Source organism: Protopterus annectens, chromosome 1.part0 (assembly GCF_019279795.1).
Source record: "Protopterus annectens isolate FY-2018-M chromosome 1.part0, PAN1.0, whole genome shotgun sequence".
In the NCBI taxonomy this organism is placed as follows: Eukaryota; Metazoa; Chordata; order Ceratodontiformes; family Protopteridae; genus Protopterus; species Protopterus annectens.
In genome coordinates, this window is record NC_056725.1 from 1,050,716,036 (window position 1) to 1,050,736,522 (window position 20,487).

A 20,487-nucleotide genomic window follows, 5' to 3' on the forward strand; every position below is an offset into this window, starting at 1 on the left:
TCTAACTTTAGTAAGAAATGTTTTGTAGTGGTTCTATTTATATTGCTCTGTTGCTGGTTTAATAACGTGCGACTTGGTTAAAAAAATTCTGTTGTACTTGGGAACAGAGCAGCAGAAAAACTACTATTTCAGTAGTTGCACAGTTCCTCCCTTTTCCTCTAACATTTTGAAAATTGCCTTAGGTCGAAGGCCCACAAAAAAGAATATTTAAGACAGCTTTTCAAAACTGCCCTTTAATAAATATCTTTTGGTAAAGGCTGGAATCTCAACCATACATACCTTCTAATAACTGAACCAGTGGCAGCAGTCCCCAGCAAAGGTGTCAACTGCGGCATATCCACACCTGACTGCGGGCTTGCAGACACTTACTGCAGTAAGGGCACCTTACAGCAGTCTCTGTTTGCTTCAACACTGCATTACTTACTTTATTTTTAGATTCTTTGAGGAAGCACAGTTTTGAACAATTGTATCACCTATTATTGACTGAACAACACAGAGTAACAGAGACAGCATTTCCCTGAAATGGAAGAGAAGTGTTGCCTGTTAAATTTAGGTCATAACATCGATATAAAGGTATAGAAACACTGGCTGCATGTAGAAAAGGAGTCATTCTGAGGACCACATAGAGATAAATCACTACTTATCCTGAAATTTCTGCCACATGCTGACATCTCTGAGGGTTTCAGGATTTAGAGCAACAAAGGTATCTTGACTATTCTTGGCACGTGTTCTGGTGTTGGTGGTATGAGACATGCATGAAACAAGCCAAAAAATAGTGAAAGAGCATCTAAACTTTAGAAATCATTACACATTTCTGACACAAATATGGTCCATCGATGATGTGTTACATAATGCTCTTCCAAGGGCACAAAATGAGATAAACAGTTGGTGCTGCTTCCTTCATATTTTTGGGGTTTCAGGTTAAAATACATGAACTTCTCCATGGAATACAGTTTGAGCAGGACCACACTTACCATGTTTGTGAAAAGTGTTCGACTAGAATGTCTGGTTTATAATACCACATGTTTATTCCAATTTAAAATAAGCATCTTCATATGGCAATGTGCAATACAGTCTTCATGATTTCATCAGTGCAGTGGCACAAAACTGCATCATCCACTAGATGTGCAGATTCACCTTGTAAACATCAAATACATTTGTACTTCTCAGCTTTCTGCCATTAATGGTAGTGCATTAAAACTATCACTACAAAAGTGTCTCTACATGTCTCATCATTCCATAATATTGTCAGACATATTGTGCTGCTTGTATAAGACTTTCAAATATTTAAACTTCAGAAAATTAATACTTAGAACATTAGGAAATATATGATGTATTATACCAACTTGAGAAAAAAACACTTCTGTCAAAGGGGTATATCTAGTAGGAAACTGTCCACATAATCACTTTGGGGTGTGTGTGTCCTCAGTCAAGCCTGCGCATTCCAGGCATGGGTCAAGACATCATCTGTCGATATCAGACAACATCTAAGGTACTGCATTGGACACAATCAGGATGAGGCCCTCCTTGATCCCAGACTCAGGAAGGGCCTAAAGCAAAATTCTCAAAGACTCCAACAGGAGAAACTACAGTGTGTCACCTTAAGCCCCGTGGTACAGGAATATGCCCACTTACCAAACCTGTCCCCCAAACAGGAGGGGACAGAGTATGACCTCTGCGCATGATAAAGTCCTCCCGAGACCACAGTAAAGTTAATCTTCGGATAGTTAGGGAAAGGCGTACCCATGCTTTTAACATGGTACTCACAAAGACTGCCTCCAGTTGGGAGATGTCCTGGGAGTACCAGAAAATACCTGGGACAAGGGCTACAAAATCCCAAAAGTAGCAAGGCTGCACTAAAATAGTTGTCATATAATGAAGAGTGGAAGATTCCCTAAGGCTTCAAAGCTTTATAAGACTCATTAAGGCCACCATGCTTAAATTCCCCCAACCCCGTAGACAGAAGAGGAGGGTACTCTGTTGTTCTTTCATATGCTCCAGATCCAGTACCATAAGCACCGCAGAGCTGCCTGGACTAACGGGGGAACAAACCTGTACCAGAGATGGCACAAGCATTTCACCATAGTGATTAAGATGAAATCTCACACCTGCAAATTTACCACTCAATAAATCCTAAACAAGTGTCTCATACCATTGATATGGGCCATGGCTCACCCTGCGACTGTCTTTCTACCACAGCCAAGCAGTCTATAGCTGCAGAAGTAGATGATTCAGCTCCTAGTACACTTGGATCTATTATCTGATGATTTGAGGGGCTGCTTCCAATGCTCAGACTGGGAGGAATGAGGACAGTCAGTAAGGCAGAAGAAAGACAGTATGGACGCCTCAAAGGTGGGTGTCAGGAATGCATATCCTCCAAGCTTCAACTCTTCTGCAGAAAGAGAGGACTAGTATGCTATCCAACCCTACTAAATAAGAATGACTCCTGTCCTGAAGGCCAGCGAATGAGGTCAAGCAAATTCTCCCAGTGAAGTCTCTGGCACCAAAAGTCTGGCTAATCCCTTAGGCACTGAAAAGGACCATCCCAACCAATCTCATGAGAAGCCTCCTTTTCATCAGTAGCACACACTTTTGGACACTTTCAGCAGAAAGAAGAATCCAGGCATGCAAATGCAAGTACTTTTATTCCTTTTACCAATGACACAGAAAGAATTAATATTTAAACTACATTAGCAGCACAAAAGGAACTATAATATTTAAGGCCAAGCATGACTATATGGTCAATATGCGACATTGCAGTATGCACTGTCTTAAGTCCATGAGCACAGGGACATCTGGAATAAGAAGCAAAATGCTGACTAACAAAGGAAGTTCAGCCACTGGATCCACAAGAGAGAGTCCTCAATGTTAGATCTTAATGTTATACAACAAAAGAAAGAAAAATCTTGGCCAAGCATAGAAGGAACAGAGCGCAACATACTAAAAGCCCCCTGCCCAATCTAAACAGGCAGCCAAGAGGGTTAATTAATACTTCATAGGCTAAATTTGAAGAAAAAAAAGTTTCTCACGCAAAGGACAACCACAAAAGCTTCCTACAGTTATGTTAGTAACCTCAAGGGAAGTACCGCAGCAATGCACAGAAATTATTGTAAATGGCATCACCCACACTGAACCAGAGGGCATTGGCAAACTTTTGGTTGACAGGTTCATCTTAAGTCCACCCCCCCCCCCCCTCCATAGTCCAAAGGAAATAATGCATACAAGACTCCAAAGATGTCTACGGTACAGGTCATCAATGCACTTTCCAAAGCCAAAAACTGCATCAATGGGCCCTGATAACAAACCCTGGAATCTTACTAAATAGCATGAAACATGACCACTGGATAGCCAAATGGCTCACTGATAGGACTCAGGAGGTCAAAATAGTTGAGGCCACCTCCACTAAGACGTCAGTCACTAGTGGAGCCCCCCAGGATTCAGTATTGGGCCTGCTCCTTTTTTGGCATCTATTTCTCTGAAGAGGAAGCAAACACTGAAGGTTTATGGCTGACAAAGCTTTTAGATGATGGCAAGCTGGGGGTTATCACTGACTCCCTTGCAGACACTAGTACTCTTTGAGAAGGCCCATCTCTGACTAGCAAATGGTGCCAAAGCCATGGTCTTAAATTCAGTGCCAAGAAATGCATAACTGTACCATTTGGGAAGTCAACCATCCCAGCTAATTACCATGCTGATAATACTACCCTAAGAGTTGACCTGGTGGATGGGGATCTGTGTATGCATGGAGACAGCAGCTTTACCTTCGACCACCACATGGCCACAGTGGTGAGGAAATCCTTTCATGTTGTGCAAAATATAAGTAAGGCCATGGCATCTAGGCCCAAAGAGGTCATTATCCCACTGTACTCTGCCCTTATCAGACCAACCATAGAGTACAATGCGTCCTTTGGTATGTACCTGACCAGACATATGCAGCAATCAGAGCAACCACAGAGGTTCCTTACAAAAACAATACAAGGAGTAACAAACCTGCGATATGCACAGTGTCTTATAGCTCTTTTCCTCTACACAATTTCCTACAGATTGCTGAGGAGTGATCAATGCCTGGCTTAAAAGGCATCCCCAAACCCTATACTTAAGAATCATCTGCAGATTTGTAAACAGTACCAGAAACACAAGTTCTAGGGACTTGTTTTTGACTTTAACAGAACATAATGGAGAGACAAATGGGTCCTAGAGGCTGCCCCTTCTGTGGAACAGGCTTCCCATCCATGTGAACCTGAGTTTGTCTATTACCCATTTTAAGCGCAACCGAGACCAGTGGATGGGGAATAGAAAATCTATACAGGGCCTGTCACCCATATCATTTATGGACAGAGGTAGCTTATAATGCCTGCCCTCACTGTCCTATTTTGATACAGGATGTCATTATTCTTTCAGAAAAATTTGGCTACGCTTAGAAGTCCTCCTGGGTCCTTAGCCTAGTAATGATCTATGAATCTATGTTGACATTTGCAACTGTAAGAATGCTGTGGCTGAAAATATGTGTATTAATGGTCCATTTCACCAACCTGCTCAAAATGAATATTTTTGCAAACACTTTGAGAAAACTATGCCACCTAACAGCTGGTGCTCAAGGCAACTGCCAAGCTGGTCTACAATTAAGGTTAGTCCTGCTGCTTCTGTGAGGGAGAAAAGTACATACTACTAAGGTATGTTTGGTGGAATGTGACAAGATGGAATAAATATCCTGAAGTTCCAAATCCATGCGCGAAACATACAAAATTATTTCACGGCAGTGACTCTCGATTTCTGTACAGCAAATAAAGCTATCACTTTTACTACATGGCCCTTCAAAGTGACAGTTAACCACTGAACCTATGAGAAAGGAACAGAGATGGGGAAATCTGGATCACTGCCCAGATTTAGCAAGAATGAAAAACACAGAAAAATAATTATTACAGAACATGTCACAGAAACAATCTCTTGAAAGGAAAATGGCATACTCTCTAAAATTGTTTCATAGCTATGAAAGTGAACACAAACAGCCTGTGAAAATATACAATATAATTTCAAGTATACACAGCTTTTCAGCCAGTCGGCAGTATAACAGGGAACTGAACAGTAACTAACACACATTAATAATGGATTCTGAAGAATAGCTTAAATTACTTCATTTTGAGCTAATCTTCTATTTTTAGTGTTGTAAACTTAAATTTTAAATGAATGTAACTGTACCATGTAGACGTCAAATTCATCTAGACATCGAAATGGAGAATCAGAAATACCCCAAAGGGCCAGGATGAAGCAGACAGTAGAGAAAGAGCGTTCACCTCCAGACAGAGATCTCATGTCACTCAATGCTGCCTTGTCTCCCTCTCCAGGCTGAACCTGAATTAAACACAAATGATTAATATAGAACATCACACAACTTGCAGAGAAGACTATTTGTAATAAAAATCCAGCAAAGCAGACATCTGCCTTAAAAACATACTGTACTGCAAAGCAGCAGTGCCATCCAGAGGTCAAAACTTTCCTTTTTTTTACTAAAAGCTACAAATGAATATTGCTGATATCTCACATATTTAGTGTGTTTTATCTTTTGGCTTTGTCAGTTTTGACATATTTGTAGATTCAATTTTAAAAATACTGTTGCACATTCTCTTGTATCTGTAAATCTTCTATTTGTATGTTATGTATCTGTACTTCATTTTCTAGAGCAAAAAAGGTACCATTAAAAGAATGTTATCACAATACTAACAAGCTAATACATTTGCAATGTAGCAGGATATTTTTAATACTGTTCTTAAAAGTCTTCCATAAAAACTTACTAAAAACTTACTGAAATGACTACACTGAAAAAGACTGTAGTACGTGGGGCATCTCAATTTGAAACAGAGGAAAAGACAGGCATAATTAAGCACATTTCTGATGTCAGAAAGGTATTAAAGCCTTTGTTAAGCATCCCACAAAACTTTTAAAATGTGGATACACACTAGTGCATTAACAACAGTTAGCAGCCACTACAGAACAGCAGAAGGTACAGCAAAGAACTTTATAAATATCAAAACGTATCATTCAGCCTTTTCTGGGCTGAAGGAAATGTTTGCACATATTTTAAAGGTCTTTCTACTTCCTAACACTGTTTCGTGGTGTCTGTTTTGTGTGTTGCAAACGTAGGTGTATCACAGCTTTCAAAGCTGTAAAGCACTTGGTGCTCCTGTATTTGTTCTCCAACTTTTCAAGTGTCTACAAGCAGGAAAATCTCCATGCATTACAAAAAATTATGATTGGGTCTTTTTACTCACAACCCTCCTTCCTTATATTTTCTCAACATGGATGTCAAGATTCACCTCGAGTTTGCTCTCAAGTTCAATTTCTTGACACCCATGTCTGAAACACATTATGATAGTTATAAGACTAAACCCTCTCATAATTCTCTAATTTACTTTCTTACCAAGTTGGATAGCCAGGAAATTCTTTTCATAATTCCATCAGGTCTCAAATGCAATATACAAAGAAGGCCGAAGTAAAATCTAAATGCGTGGCTTTGCTTTTGAAAACAAAAAAATGTATGGCAATACAAGTATTATAACATGAACAAAAAAAGAATTTCAAAGCTGAGCAGATCTTGGCTGTGGTAAGAATCCCAGATGTCAATGGAAAGGAAAATAAAATGCTTGCATTACTGTATTCTTACAATATAGATGCAGTTTACAAGACTAACAAACTCTAAGGCATACTTTATCATACTACCATGCCTTGGATACACAAGAACACAGTAAAACTACTGCGCTCATATTCTTTATCAACTCAATCTGTCTTCCCAGAGATGACAAACTTGTGTCCTACCTCTTCTTAGACCTTTCTAAAGCCTTTGACACTGTCTCCCACTCCATTCTCCTTTCCAAACTATCCCAACTCAATTTATCCACATCAGCTATCTCTTGGTTCAACAGCTACCTTACAGATAAGATGCAATCTGTCAAATGGCTCTCTACTCTCACTCCCTTCCCTCCGTCAATATGGATGTCCCTCAAGGCTCAAATTTAGGTTGCCTTCTTTTTAACATCTTTACTAATCAAATTTACCAATCTTGCCCCAGTCCTCCCTCATTCAATATGCTGATGACTCCACTATCATCTCTTTTGCTGACAACCCTTCGGACCTACTAACCATTACACAAAAATCCTTCAACCTTACTGAATCTTGGCTATCTAACAATCAACTTATTCTTAACCCTAAAAAGAAAAAAAACTCCTCCTCTTCCTCACAAAATACCTCTACCACCTTAAACCTTCATTTACCATCTCCTCACTAAATAACGAGGCTTAGCGCAAGTGGCAGCTGTGAAAATGTCATCCATGGAAGCCCTGGAGTGGAAAGCTACCGATGTTGCCATAGATCTAGTGGAGTGAGCTTTAACTTTTGGCATAGCTTCTTTTATGAGGGAATAGATGAAACGTATGCAGTCTCTTGGCCATTTTGATAATGTAACTTTGAAAACAGAATTTCCCATTCTAGGCCCAGAAAAAGAGATGAAAAGCTGTTCAGACTTACAGATAGGTTTAGTCCTGTCTAGGTAAAATCTCAGTTGCCTATGTATATCCAAGGATTGTAGCCAGTACTCTCTTTTATTGGAAAAATTTGGAAAGAACACTGGTAGGTCAATGGTCTAGTTAATGGAAAATTCAGAAACAACTTTGGGAAGAAAGAATGGGTTCGTTTAGAGTGATACTCTTGTCTTTATGGAAAACCAGATAGGGCCTCTTGATATATAATGCTTGCAGCTCCGAGACTCTTCTGGCTGACGTGATGGCTACCAAGAAAGTACAGTTGTGTACACTTACCATAAATGTAGATGTTCGAGTGTTTTCACTGTTGCAGTCATTACATTTGGGTTATCTGCCTGCAGGTAGCCCTCAACCGGCCTGAATATCAAAGTCTTGGGTTCTGCGTCAGATGCTGTCTCATTTTCCATGAAATCAGCTAGTCAGGGGTATAAAGCATGCAGCAGACGCCATTAAATCAGTTTTTCTTGCCCCAGATGTCAGGTGCCCCCCATTATGGGAAGCAAATATACATATATAAAGGTTACACCTCCAACAAAAAGCAAATACACCAGAAAGCTGAAATACACTAAACAAGAAGAAAGGTATAGCCAAGAGAAGTCAGGGGGCTGGAGGGAGGGTAACCAGGACTGCAACAGTGAATATACTTGAACATCTATATATATGGCAAGTGTACACAACTGTACTATGTTCTTCATGTTTCACTTTTGTAGTCATTAAATATTTTGGGTAGATTCCCAAAGCTAAGTCAGGGAGCAGGAAGTTAGAGAGCATTAGGACCAGCTATTAAGCCCTGCAAGACTGCAGTGGCAAAACCAGGTCTGGATTTAGAAAACACAGGCAAGTGGTAATGCTTGGTGAAGGTATGTACAGAGCTCCAGGTACAGCTTTTAGGATGTTCCTGGTAGGGACACCTCTGAGAAAGGCTGTAGAGGTAGATGCAGCCCTGGTGGAATGTGATCTAATCCCCTGAGGGGTAGGTTTTCCATGTTGCTTATAGCAGAAAAGAATGCAATGGCCTATCCACTTAGAAATGGTTTGCTTTGAAATGGCCTTCCTCTCTGCCCCTGCAGCAAAGGCAACTAGCAGCTGTTCAGTTTTTCTGAGAGGTTTAGTCCTGTCCAAATAAAATCTTAGTTGTCTGTGCACGTCCAAAGAGTGCAGTATTCATTCTCCTTTGTTCTGTGGAGTAGGAAAAAAGGAAGGCAAATGAATGGACTGATTAAGGGCCAAACTGGATACCACCTTGGGCATAAAAGAAAAACTGGTCCTGAGGGACATCCTGTCAGCATGGAAGATGATGACGGGCTCCACTGCCATGAGGGCCTGAAGTTCAGACACTCTTCTTGCTGAAGTGATGGCTAGAAGAAAAGCAGTTTTCCAAGAAAGGAATTACAACTCTGCAGTTGCAGCTGACTCAAAAGGAGGTAGAGTGAGTATTTCCAATACAAAGTTAAGGTCCCAGGCTGGAGTAGGGGCTCTCCTGGGTGGTCTTAAATTTTTGGCCCCTCTGAGGAATTGTTTCAGCAGGGGGTGAGAGAAGAGGGGTGGCTCAGTATTATAATGTGCTGCAATGGCTGAGGCATGAATTTTAATTGATGAGAAGCAAAGACCCTTGTGGAGCATCTTTGTTAAGTATTGAATAATACGTGGTAAGCTGGGCACTGGTGTGCCCATCCCTTGAGTCTAGCTCCAGGCAAAGTATCTTTTCCACTTTTCAGCATAGGATTTTCTAGTACTAGGCCTCCTGGCCTCCAGGATAACATCTAGCTCCTGCTTACTGAGTGATGCTATTGGATAGCTGAGGGAATTAAGCCAGGCTGCAAGGTTCAGGGTTTGAAGCTGGGGGTGCAGAATCTGGCCCGGACAGCAGGGAAGGGGTCTGAGGCAGGTGCCATGGATCCAGCAGTGACATACTGCGCAAGAGGGGGTACCAGTGTTGGCATGGCCAGTCTGCTGCAATCAGTATTGTCCTTGGTTTATCTTGTTTGATCTTTAGCAGAACTTTTGGCAGGAGGCAGAGGGGGAAAAGCATAAACTGAGAGGCTTTCCCAGGTGAAGGACAGAGCATCCACTTTCCAAGCTTGGCTGTGGGGAGTCCTTGTGCAGAATTTGTCCAATTGGTAGTTCTGAGGGGAGGCAAACAGGTTTATCTCTGGGCTCCCCCATTTGTTTCTCAAAATGTTGAATATCTTTGGATTCAGTTTCCACTCGTGTGGGTCCATGAAATTTCTGCTTAGGTCATCTGCCAGTGAATTTAGCTTGCCTGGCAGGAATTGAGCTTGTAGGTGCACTTGATAGCTCAAGGCTGTGTTGCACAGAGCCATGGCTAATCTGCAAAGAGGATACGAGTGGGTTCCTCCCTGCTTGTTTATGTACCACATAACGGTGGTGTTGTCTGTCTTTACCAATAATTGTCCTGGAAGAATGTGGTCCTTGAAGGCTGTCAGTGAATTCTGTACAGCTAACATTTCTTTTTTTGACTGATATGCAGGTGCATCTGACTGGGGTTCCATTTTCCCTGAATGCACTGCCCTGCCAAGTGAGCCCCCCATGCATAATCTAATGCGTCTGTTGTTAGGGTTTGGGCGGCAGGGGGTAGAATGAATGGCAGTCCCTTGTTGTGGTAGCAGGACTCTGCCCACCAAAGGAACTTTGTCTTTATACAAGGAATGATAGGAATCATTGATTTCAGATCCTGTGAATGTTGACACCATAGGCTTTTTAGATACCACTGTAGTTTCCTCATATGCAGTCTTGCATATGGAATTAGTAGAATGCAAGCGGTCATGAACCCCAGGGCTTGCAGGATTTTCCTTGCAGATAGCTGGGTCTTTGTGGCCAGTAGCTTGAAGTAGGCTGTAAAATAAACTTGTTTCTCTGGCATGAGGTAAGCCATCTGGGAAGTTGTGTTTAAACTTGTTCCCAGGAATACAATTTGTTGGCTGGGTACTAGATGAGATTTCTTTTCATTTATGGTGTATCCCAGTGAGGTTAGAAGTTTCTGTACAAATGCCAGATGATTTAGTAGCATGTCCTGGCTTTCTGCCTGAATTAGACAATCGTCCAGGTATGGATATATCTGAATATTTCTTTGCCTGCAAAATGCAATGACTGGAGCTAGGCACTTTGTAAATATCCTGGGTGCAGTAGATAAACGAACGGGAAGTGCAGAGAACTGATAGTGCATGTGGCCTGCTATGAAGCGCAGGTATTTCCTGCAAGATTCCCTTATTGGAATGTGCAGGTAAGCTTCCTTTAAGCCTAAGGTTGCCAACCAGGCATCTTTGCCTAGCATAGGAAGCAGCTGATGAAGTGTTAGCATTTTGAATTTTGGGATTACCAAAAAGGTGTTTAGAATAGAGAAGTCCAGGATAGGACACCAGGAGCTGTCTTTTGTGGGTACCAGGGAAAGTCTTGAGTAAAAGCCTACTCCCCTTTTCTTCTGCTGGGATAGGCTGAATAGCCCTGATATGTAGAAGAGAAAGAACCTGCTGTTGAGCCTCTGCCCACTGATTTGGGGGTAGGTCTGACCAACCGTTTGGGGGTGGTAAGGTGTGGAAGTGAAATCTGTATCCTTGGGAAACTATATTTAAAACCCATTTGTCCTGGGTAATGAGTTCCCAGTTTTTTGCATGCAGTGCGATCTTTCCTCCTACGGGAGCATGCAGTAGAGCAGGTCTGGGAAGGTTTAAGGTTAAGTCATTATGTTTTCCATGGGGGGGGTGTCTTACTACTTCCAGCTTTGGAAGTGGAAGCCCCCCACTGCTTAGGCCTCTGAGTACCTTGAGACTGTAGCCTAGGTGGTCTGCTGTTCCTGGGTTTGGACTGAGAAGGCCTGGAAGAGACAGAAAAGGACCAATTCTTAGAAAACCAATGCCTACTGAATCAGGAAGGCTGTACTTGCAGGAAATCTTTAACAGTTTGGCATAGATTTAGCTTTTTCCTCCATCTTTTTAAGGACTTCTACTTTGTTGCCAAACAGGCGATCTTGGATTAAGGGAGCATCCAGTAATTTAGCTTTAACATGATCTGGCAAATTTTGCTCCTTAAGCCAAGCATGCCTTCTAAGAACAGACCCAGTGACAGCATCCCTGCAAGATGCTTCTAAAGAGTGAAAACCACATTGCAAAGTATGTTTCCCAACTTGTTCAGCATAATGCATTAAATCCTGTAATTCTTTATTTTCAGCACAGTCAGGAATCAGCATCATTTTCTGTTTAAGTAGTCCCATAATATGTTGCTGATACTTTAACATATGAAACTGGCAGTTTAAGGCCCTAATGGCCTAAGTAGCAGACGTGTATACCTTCTTACCCCATTTGTCCAAGGCCCTGGAATCTCTATCAGAGGGGGTAGGGTTTTTGGCAGTAGTAGCCTTAATGCCTTTAGGTCCCTGAGAAATGGTCTCTGGGTCTGTAGAAGGATTCTTGAAAAGAAACTTGTGAGAGTCAGGAACTCTGTAATACCGGTCAGGTTTCCTGGGAGCCGGATGTAGTGTCTGGGGCCAGGCTAGATTCCAAGAAGGCATCATCTACAATGTCCAGGACAGGAGGAATAGCTAAAGGCCTGTATTGAGGTAGGAGTAAGAATTCCCTAAGCCTCTTTTTGGAGTCAGAGTAGTCCTGGCTCCCTAAGAGTGTGCAAGGTTTCACCAAAAGAAAAATCTTCTGGGGGGGCAGAAGGAATGGAGTCCTCTGCATCAGAATCCTCATAGGTAGATAAGGGTAAATCCTGGTAATCAGAAGAAACAGAAATTTCAGAATCCTGATCAGAAGGAAAATCAATTCTAGGTCTCTTAGAGGGAGAAGGCTGGCTTCCCCTAATTAAAGTAATAAGGTCTTCAGCCATTCTTATCATTTGTTTTTTAGGCATATGGGCCTGAACATGCGGTTTGGACGTCGGTTTTCTAGGTGTGGGTCAAGTTTTAGGCCTTGAAGAAGAAGATGGCGTCTGTTTGAAATGTAAGTCCATAGGCCTGAATACACCCTCAGAAGCCGATAACGGCACAGCGGCTCCGGACCCATCCAAGGTAGAGACATCCGCAGGTTGCATAGTCGAAGAAGCATCTCGCAGCATACCGGACTCCGAATGGGTCTCAGTAGAGGCCTGCGAATCTGAAGTAGCAGGTATCAGGGGTTGCGAAAGCGCCTCACTGAGTACCGGCGAACTGGCGACTAGCTTAACGGAAGCGTCTTCTGCAGCTTTGGACCTATGCGGTCTGTCTCAGTCTTTATCTTTACCTTTTTTCGGAGTGTCGGTAATCGGATGGCTTATCAAAGCCATTTCTCGATAATTAAACAGAGTACCGAAATAGTTTGCTGCAAGAATAGTTCAAGGATTGAATAAGGCACAAAACTGACAGCGAGGGACGTCATGGTTTGGGCCTAAACAAGGAATGCAGTACGAATTAAAATCTTTATGAGGTATTTGCTTTCCACAGGTAATACATTTGTTAACTTTTACTGACATTGGTTTAGAGCAAGAAAAAGGATCCCCAATGGGGTACTTAGCTTTTTTGAAGACTTTGGTTCTGAAACTCGAAAACGAAAATTTCAGGAGTTGGCCGACCAGCACTTGCAAACTGCTTCTGCTTTGGGCACTGCGTGGCAAGAAAGACTGATGTAATGGCGTCGCCTGCATGCTTTATACCCCTGACTACCTGACATCATGGAAGATAAGACAGCATCCGACGCAGGACCCAAGACTTTGATATTCAGGCCGGCTGAGGACTACCTGCAGGCAGATAACCCAAATGTTATGACTGCAACAGTGAAACACGAACATCATCAAGAATTTCCAGGACAATAACTTTAGGTCACACTTTGCAGCAGGTTCAAAGGGTTTTTGAGTCAAAGACTGAAGGACTAAAGTAAAGTTCCATGGCTCCACAGGCTGTCTGACAGAAGGCCTGATATGAGAGGTTCCCTTGAGAAAGGCTTTGCATAGATGTAAAGAGATGAGAGGGGTGCCATCTATACTACTGCGAAAATTAGAAATTGCCGCTAGGTGTACTCATATGGTAGAGGCAGAGGCTCCATTATCAAAAAACTTAGCCAAGTACTGCTGTACCGCCAATTACTGGAGCTGAATACGGGTCTACCATGTTTATCTTTGGACCAGATGGAGAACCTTTTCCATTTATCCTGATATAGTCTTCTGGTGGATGGTTTATGAGAGGCCAGAATGATGTCTCGAACAGGCGAGGTGAGATTAGCTTGCCTGGCACTAATGGAAGTGGAGAAACCATGCTGTCACCTTGAGACTGGGCAGATTTGGGTGTCTCAACCCTTGGGGTTGAGTAATCAGATCTGGAAGAGGGTCCAGAATCCACAGTGGGTATACTAGGCAAGGCCGAAGGAAGGGGAACCAAACTTGTTGAGGCCAGAACGAAGCTGTGAGGATCACTTTGCATCTCAACCAAAGAGCTTTCTTTAGAAATTGTGGAATCAGGAGAATGGCAGGATAAGCATAAAGAAGTCCCGTGGGCCAATCGTGGATAAGAGCGTCCCTCAGGTACTCCCCCCCTCTGGGGGGGGGGGGGGAGTACAGCGAAACAGCTGCTGCACTTGTTTGATGGGGAGGCAAAAAGATTGCAGCAAGACTGGCTCCAGTAGCAGAAGATTTCTGTCGCCATCTCGGGATTGAGGGACCACTCGTGAAGCAGGAGGATGCATCTGCTCAGTTTGTCCGCAATTACGTTGGAGCTCTCTGGGACATGTGTTGCTATCAGAAAGCGGTTGGAAGCTATCGCCCACTGCCAAATTCTCATGGCTTCTCGACACAGGGGGTAGGACTTGATTCCTCCTTGCTTGTTGATATACCAGACCACTGACATGTTGTCTGACTAAATTGCAACTGTCTCAGAAGGGAGAACCGAATGAAAAGACTGCAACGCTAACAGCACTGCTCTCAATTCCAGAAAGCTGATATGCAGATGGGCCTTTAAGGTGGACCATGTGCCTTGGACCGTCTTTCCCTGGAAATGGCACCCCCCCCCACCCGATCAGGGAAGCATCCGTGGTCAAAATGGCTCTGGGATGAGGGGATTGAAATGCAAGACTCCAAATTTCTGTCTGGCCTCATCCACCAAAGGAGGTCCTGTTTGCAGGAGTTGGTTATTCGGATCTAGTAACTGAGGGGGTGATAGTTTGGGAACCATTGACAAAGGAGCAGCCATTGCAGGATCCGCATATGCAGCTTCGCTAGGGGCACTATTGGAACTGAAGCTGCCATAGAACCTAGGGCACGAAGAACTTCTCTTGCTGAAACTTTTGTTTGACAGAGTATCATTCAGAGCTGGAGCCTCAATTGCTAGAGTCTGTGATTCGGGAGTGACACTAGACAGGACTGCATATTGAAAACTGCTCCAATGAATTCTATTTGTTGTGTAGGAGTAAGGTTTGATTTCTCCCAATGTATCGTTATTCTCAACAATTTTGCCACAGAGAGAGTATAATGCAGAGCTGTTACCAGAAGACACTTGGTGGGGGCGGTGAGAAGTCAGTCGTCCAAATATGGAAACACCCGGAATCCTTGTAGTCTCAAGTGAGCTGTGACCACTGTCATGCACTTCGTGAACACTCTGGGGGCTGCAGAGAGACTGAATGGCAGAGCACAAAATTGATAATGACTGGCCCCTAGCTGGAAGCGAAACAGACTCCTGGAGCATTTATCCATCTTGATGTGGTAATACACATCCCGGAGATCTATCGAGCACATCTAATCGCCTTCTCTTAAAAAGGGGAGAATGGAGTGAACTGTGACCATCCGGAATTTGGATTGGGTGACAGACTTGTTTAAGCTGCTGAGATCCAAAATGGGTCTCTAGTCCACTATCTTTTTTGGCACAAAAAGAATCTGGAGTAAAATCCGGATCTATGTTGGTCTAGTGGGACTGAGTGGAAGACTATTTTTTGAGACAGCTTTATTAACTCTGAAGCTGCTTCTTCCCTTTGACTGGGTGGAATGTCGGGAAGCTTTTTTGGAAGATTTGGTTGACAAGAAAGGGGAATGGTGTAACCTCTGGTGATTATACTCTGTACCCAACGATCGGTGGTAATAGATTATCAGGCAGCTTGGTGCAGAGAGAAATGAACCCTGACTGCTTCCAAAGGTAAGCAATCGGGCTGCACCTCAGGAGTGCTGATAAGGCTGTCCAGGGACTCCTCCTCTGGACAGCCTCATCATCACTCCTGCTCCTTAGGAGTGCTGATAAGGCTGTCCAGAGAAGGAATCCCTGGAGCCTTGGTTACGAGGCCCCCCTCTGCCTCTGTAGGGGCATCTTCCAAAATTGTTACCACCTCTGCCCCTGGGGGTATCACCACGTGCGGCATGGAAAGGACCCTGAGATTTTTTGTGCCACATTTTCCCACTCCTCTGATTCCTGGAGAAGGTACGTTGAGGACTGGAAAACCGTAGGCCTACGCCAGAGAGGGTCTTTCCATCTTGCTCGCACCTGGCTAGTGTGTCCTTCTCTTTGGAGCCAAAAAGGGACGATGCTTTGATGGGAGCATTCAAAAAGGAAGACTTGAAGGGGTCCGCGAGGTCACAAATGCAAATCCAGACATGACGCCTCATGAATACCTGTTTCGGTGGTACAAGCTGTAAATGCAGTGTCTTCAGCCCCTTAAAAGAGTTTCTCTGGGGTTCAAATCCATACACTCTGAAGGGAAAAGGCCTGAACCCGCTGCTCTAGCTGCCCCTTCGGTCGCATGTCAAAACAACCTCATGGACAAGTTGGATATAGATTCCAGGGTTGCGAGCTGCGAGGCCACTTTGTCTCTGACCTCATCAGACAGCTGTCCTACAAGTGTCCCAGAGAGTTCAAAGATCAAGTCCCTCTGGAGCCTCGTAAAATGTGCCAAATAGTTCAGGGACCATATAGCAAAGGTCTCTGATGCAAAAACTCACTTCCCAAGTCTGTCCACCCCTCGGGACTCACTGTTGGGCGGGTGGACAGCGGGACTTTCCTCAGCAAAGTCCTTTATCGTGGCTGCCACCACCACCATAGCATCAACTGGTAAACCTCTGGATCAATGTGGGTTCTCCTCGAGCGGGGAAAGAATTTTGTCAGATCTCTGAGGGATCGCCTCAATGGAATCAGGGTTCTTCCAAGCTCGCTACATGACGAGCTGGATGAGCTCGTCTGCAGACAGGGTCACCCAAAAGGTAGAAGGCCGGGTACAGAAAGCCTGCAGGAACACTGACTCCTCAGATGAAGGACTGAAGGGCTTCCAGTCACCTCTCTACTTTAGCATTTCCAGGATGTCTCCGAAGGAGATATCATCAGGAGGTGACCGAGGGGACCCTTCACCATCACCGTAATCCATGTCTTCCATTAAGGACTCCTCAGGTGAGTCCATGTGCTTCCTCTTGCATGTCCTCTTTCAAGGGGGCTCCTCAGTGGGGGTCTCTGAAGAGGACTCAGAAGAGCAGGTACCCTGAGAACAGGGGTGTCCTGCGGCTTCTCTGCCCGGTGTTCCGGGGGGGTGGTCTGTGGCAGCTGTAGCTCAGGGGGCAAAAACTGAGGTTCTGATGTCAAAGGAGTGCTTCCAGAAGCGAGAGCTCTCTCCATCTCGCGGAAAGCAGGTCCACCCGAAGAGGGATAGGAGCCTGGAACTGAAAAAGACCATCTCAGCACCAGGGTCACACCCCACTCTGATGAACCCACCCCCACGGATGGAGCCTCAAGCAGGATCGGTGCAGATGGGGTTATCGGCACAGAGGATGGAACAGAGGGGAAACATGGCTCCGTGCCCCAGGCCGAGTCGTCCACCCTCCCATCCCAAGATTGAGGAAGGACTAGTTCCGCAGGAACCGAAGACCAAAGGGACAAACTTGGAGCCTAAGTGAGGTGCACTATAGGTGCTGAAGTGATGGGTTCTGAGAAGGACATCGGAGCAGAAGGCTTTGGAACCGAAATGGTCGAATGAGGAGTGTAAGAAGGCGTCCATGGAGAGACCAACCCAAGTTCCTGCAGGTGGATGGGTCTTAGAAATTGTGGGTATCCCCCCTGGCCAACAGCTGGTCCACAAGATGCACCACGTCGTGTTCAGACAGGCTCCTGGTGGATCTAGTGGAGACTCTGGATGGAGAGTCAGCACAGTCAATGAATGGGCTATACACCTGGCCCAGAAATGGATCTGCATAAGGGGAGTATCTGGTCTGTGGTACAAGGTCTGCCGACATCAAAGTCTCAAGTTTTGAGACAGGGAGTAGTGGGGTAAAATCCACCTTTGTCAGAAAAACACTCAGTGTTGAAGTGACACTCGGAGCAGAAATGGTCGGTTCCAAAATCATAACTGACAAAGGTATCAAAGGTGTGCCCTGAGCCGAAGTGGCCACAGGTGCCGAAGTTGGCGCCGGTATCATAGATTTTGAGATGCTCAGAGCTGACAAGGACAGAGCCGTAGAGGCAGATTTATGCTCAGAGGACAACTTTGGGACCTTTGACTTCACAGGCTTACCCTGATCACCCGATGGTGAGGGGGGAATCGAGGGGGACCTCTTTTTGTCTTTAGTAGGAGGGGCTGAGACCTCCATCGCAGAAATGCCCTCTGAAAAGGGAGACTTAAGTAACCCTTTCAGTATCAGTTTATTTTTGCGCTCATTAAGAGTGCGTTGACTGAAACTCTTACAAATGTCATAAGGAGACTGCACCGAAAGGTGGGGCACCTCCAAACAGTATACACAATCATCATGAGAATCACTATTAGATAACTGCCATTACATGAAGCACAATGCTTAAAACCTGAAGTACCTTTGTTATCCGGCATCTTGCTAGAGAGACACAACAGGCAAGCAATATAACCAGTCAGAACAAATAAGTCAAACACCATTAAAAAAAAGCCACAATTCTACCACTACAGTGACATGTATAGGTAAAAACAAAAACACCTTACTGACACAAACCCTAACAGGCTAGACAGGAAAGGAAAATACCAGCTATGGTATTGAAGGAATACCACAAGGGTAAGGGAGGAAAGTTTACCAATATTAACAATGGGTAGAGCAGAGAAGAAAAAAAAACAAGGTCTGACAGGAGAAAACACACTAGAAATACTACTCGTTCAATAAAAAAAGATATCAAAAGTTTTTCACCCAAAATATCAAATAAAGTTCCACTTAGCTGAGAGCTTGGCTGAAACGTGGCTTTACGGCTACGTGGCAAATGAGATGTGAGGTAAAAGAGAGAAGGGCATTCTGGGTAGAAACTTAACTCGAGAGTTTTTTGGCTGGCGCGAGCTTTGTAAAAAGGCCGACTCGGTTCCAACGGCTCAGAACCGAACCCATCAGTGATGAATGGAAAGAAGATTAACAACATCAAATTAAAAGGTTCCTCACCCCTCCCTCTAGAATTTCACTAGCTCATACCTACCTCCTTCCTAACCTCTTCTACTACTCACAAACTAACTAATCTACAGTCTTGATTTCTCTCCACATTAGAATTTACCTACAACAAGGTAGCAAGATTTGCTGCTAATTTGTACTTTAAATCTCATTGCCTAGCTCTGAGGACTCTCAGCTGGCTAGAGTTTCCTAATCATCGCTTACTTTCACAACTTTTAGTTGTTCATTCTATCCTGAATAAACCCTCTACCTAGCCTAGTATCTCTGCACTTACCTCCCTCTACACCCCCCCTTGATTTTTCAGAAGCTCTGACCAATACCTTCTGCAAATTTACGAACCTAAAAAATCTATTGGACAGTATCTCTACAGCTCTTGTCTTGCCACCCAATGGAACAAACTTCCTTTGCCCCCGGGAAATATTTCCAGTGTTTGTGAATTTAAGAAAACACAAACTACATCTAAATAGCACTTAGTATCGTTTCTGTAATCATCCAACTTGAACCCTTCCCCTACTCTAGTTATATTTTACTATTATTGCTAATATTGTCAAAGTCTATGTAATTATTTGCCATGTACTTTACCTAGTTCTTATTTTTATAAGTTGTAATGTGGAGCTTTTCTCCCCGGGCCTCCGCTGAAAAAGGGCAATGCCCAGTCGGCCCATCCCAGTTAACAAATGTCACATAAATAAATAATAAATAAATAAGGCACCTTGTTTGCCTTGTGCCTCCATGCACATGAGCACAAGTGATACTTTTTCTTTAAATATTTATCAAAGATCCTTAAACACTAATATGTTCCATGATAACTCCGCAGGTAAAAATAACATGCATCTTTAGAGACTACTGGTCGAAACTGGAATAAATGTCCAGGATGTGCTATATCAAAATATTCAGTGTCTCACTGTATCCTAAGATGTGATGATATCCCATGATAAAGCACCCTTTGATGTATTGTTTCTTAATTATACAACATCCATCCAATTTAAAGAAGCTTTATCAGTTAAAAAGACATAGATATGGCCACAACACTCAACAGCAACATCACTGTTTAGCTCAGACATGTTAAGAAAACAGCATTAAAATGAGCCACTACATAGCAGTAAGATAACCTCCATAAGTATTGTTATACAAGGAAACACATCTTGTTCCTTGCTATTTAAACTTATCACCAACTACTGCCTTACTGCTTAAGATTCTAATCGAAATTGCTGATAAAATACTGCTGCTTGCACAGGCTAAAATGATTTGCAAAATAAGGCAAAAACAACACATGATGACAGAAAGAGACCACTGGTCCATCCAATCTGTAAAAGTCACATAAAATATAGTTGTGTTACTAGCTTACCAGAACTGCAGATGTTCAAGTGCCATCACTGTTACGATCGCATTAGGGAACTCTGCTACAGGCTGAGGTCAGACACCTGTCCAGGCTTTCACAGCCAAGTACCCCTCCTCCTTGGACGGGCTGATGTCACCTTCATTTTGGATGTTCTCACATACCTTATATAACTGTAATGTCCACCTGTTTTGTCCAAGTTTCTTTCTTGCCTTCCACTTTGAAGTTAGAATAGGAGACTACTGCTTGCTTATAAGCCTTCTT

The 20,487-nt window shown here is 43.6% G+C and overlaps 1 protein-coding gene across 1 annotated transcript in view; it reads right to left on the bottom strand.

Annotated features, from left to right (window-relative positions):
- Nucleotides 1–20,487, bottom strand: part of SMC6 (structural maintenance of chromosomes 6) — a 1,850,548-nt gene that overhangs the window by 87,563 nt on the left and 1,742,498 nt on the right. The window contains exon 25 of the mRNA XM_044068538.1: nucleotides 5,200–5,352. Coding sequence (XP_043924473.1) covers nucleotides 5,200–5,352 — 153 coding nt within the window. The remainder of the gene's footprint in view (nucleotides 1–5,199; nucleotides 5,353–20,487) is intronic.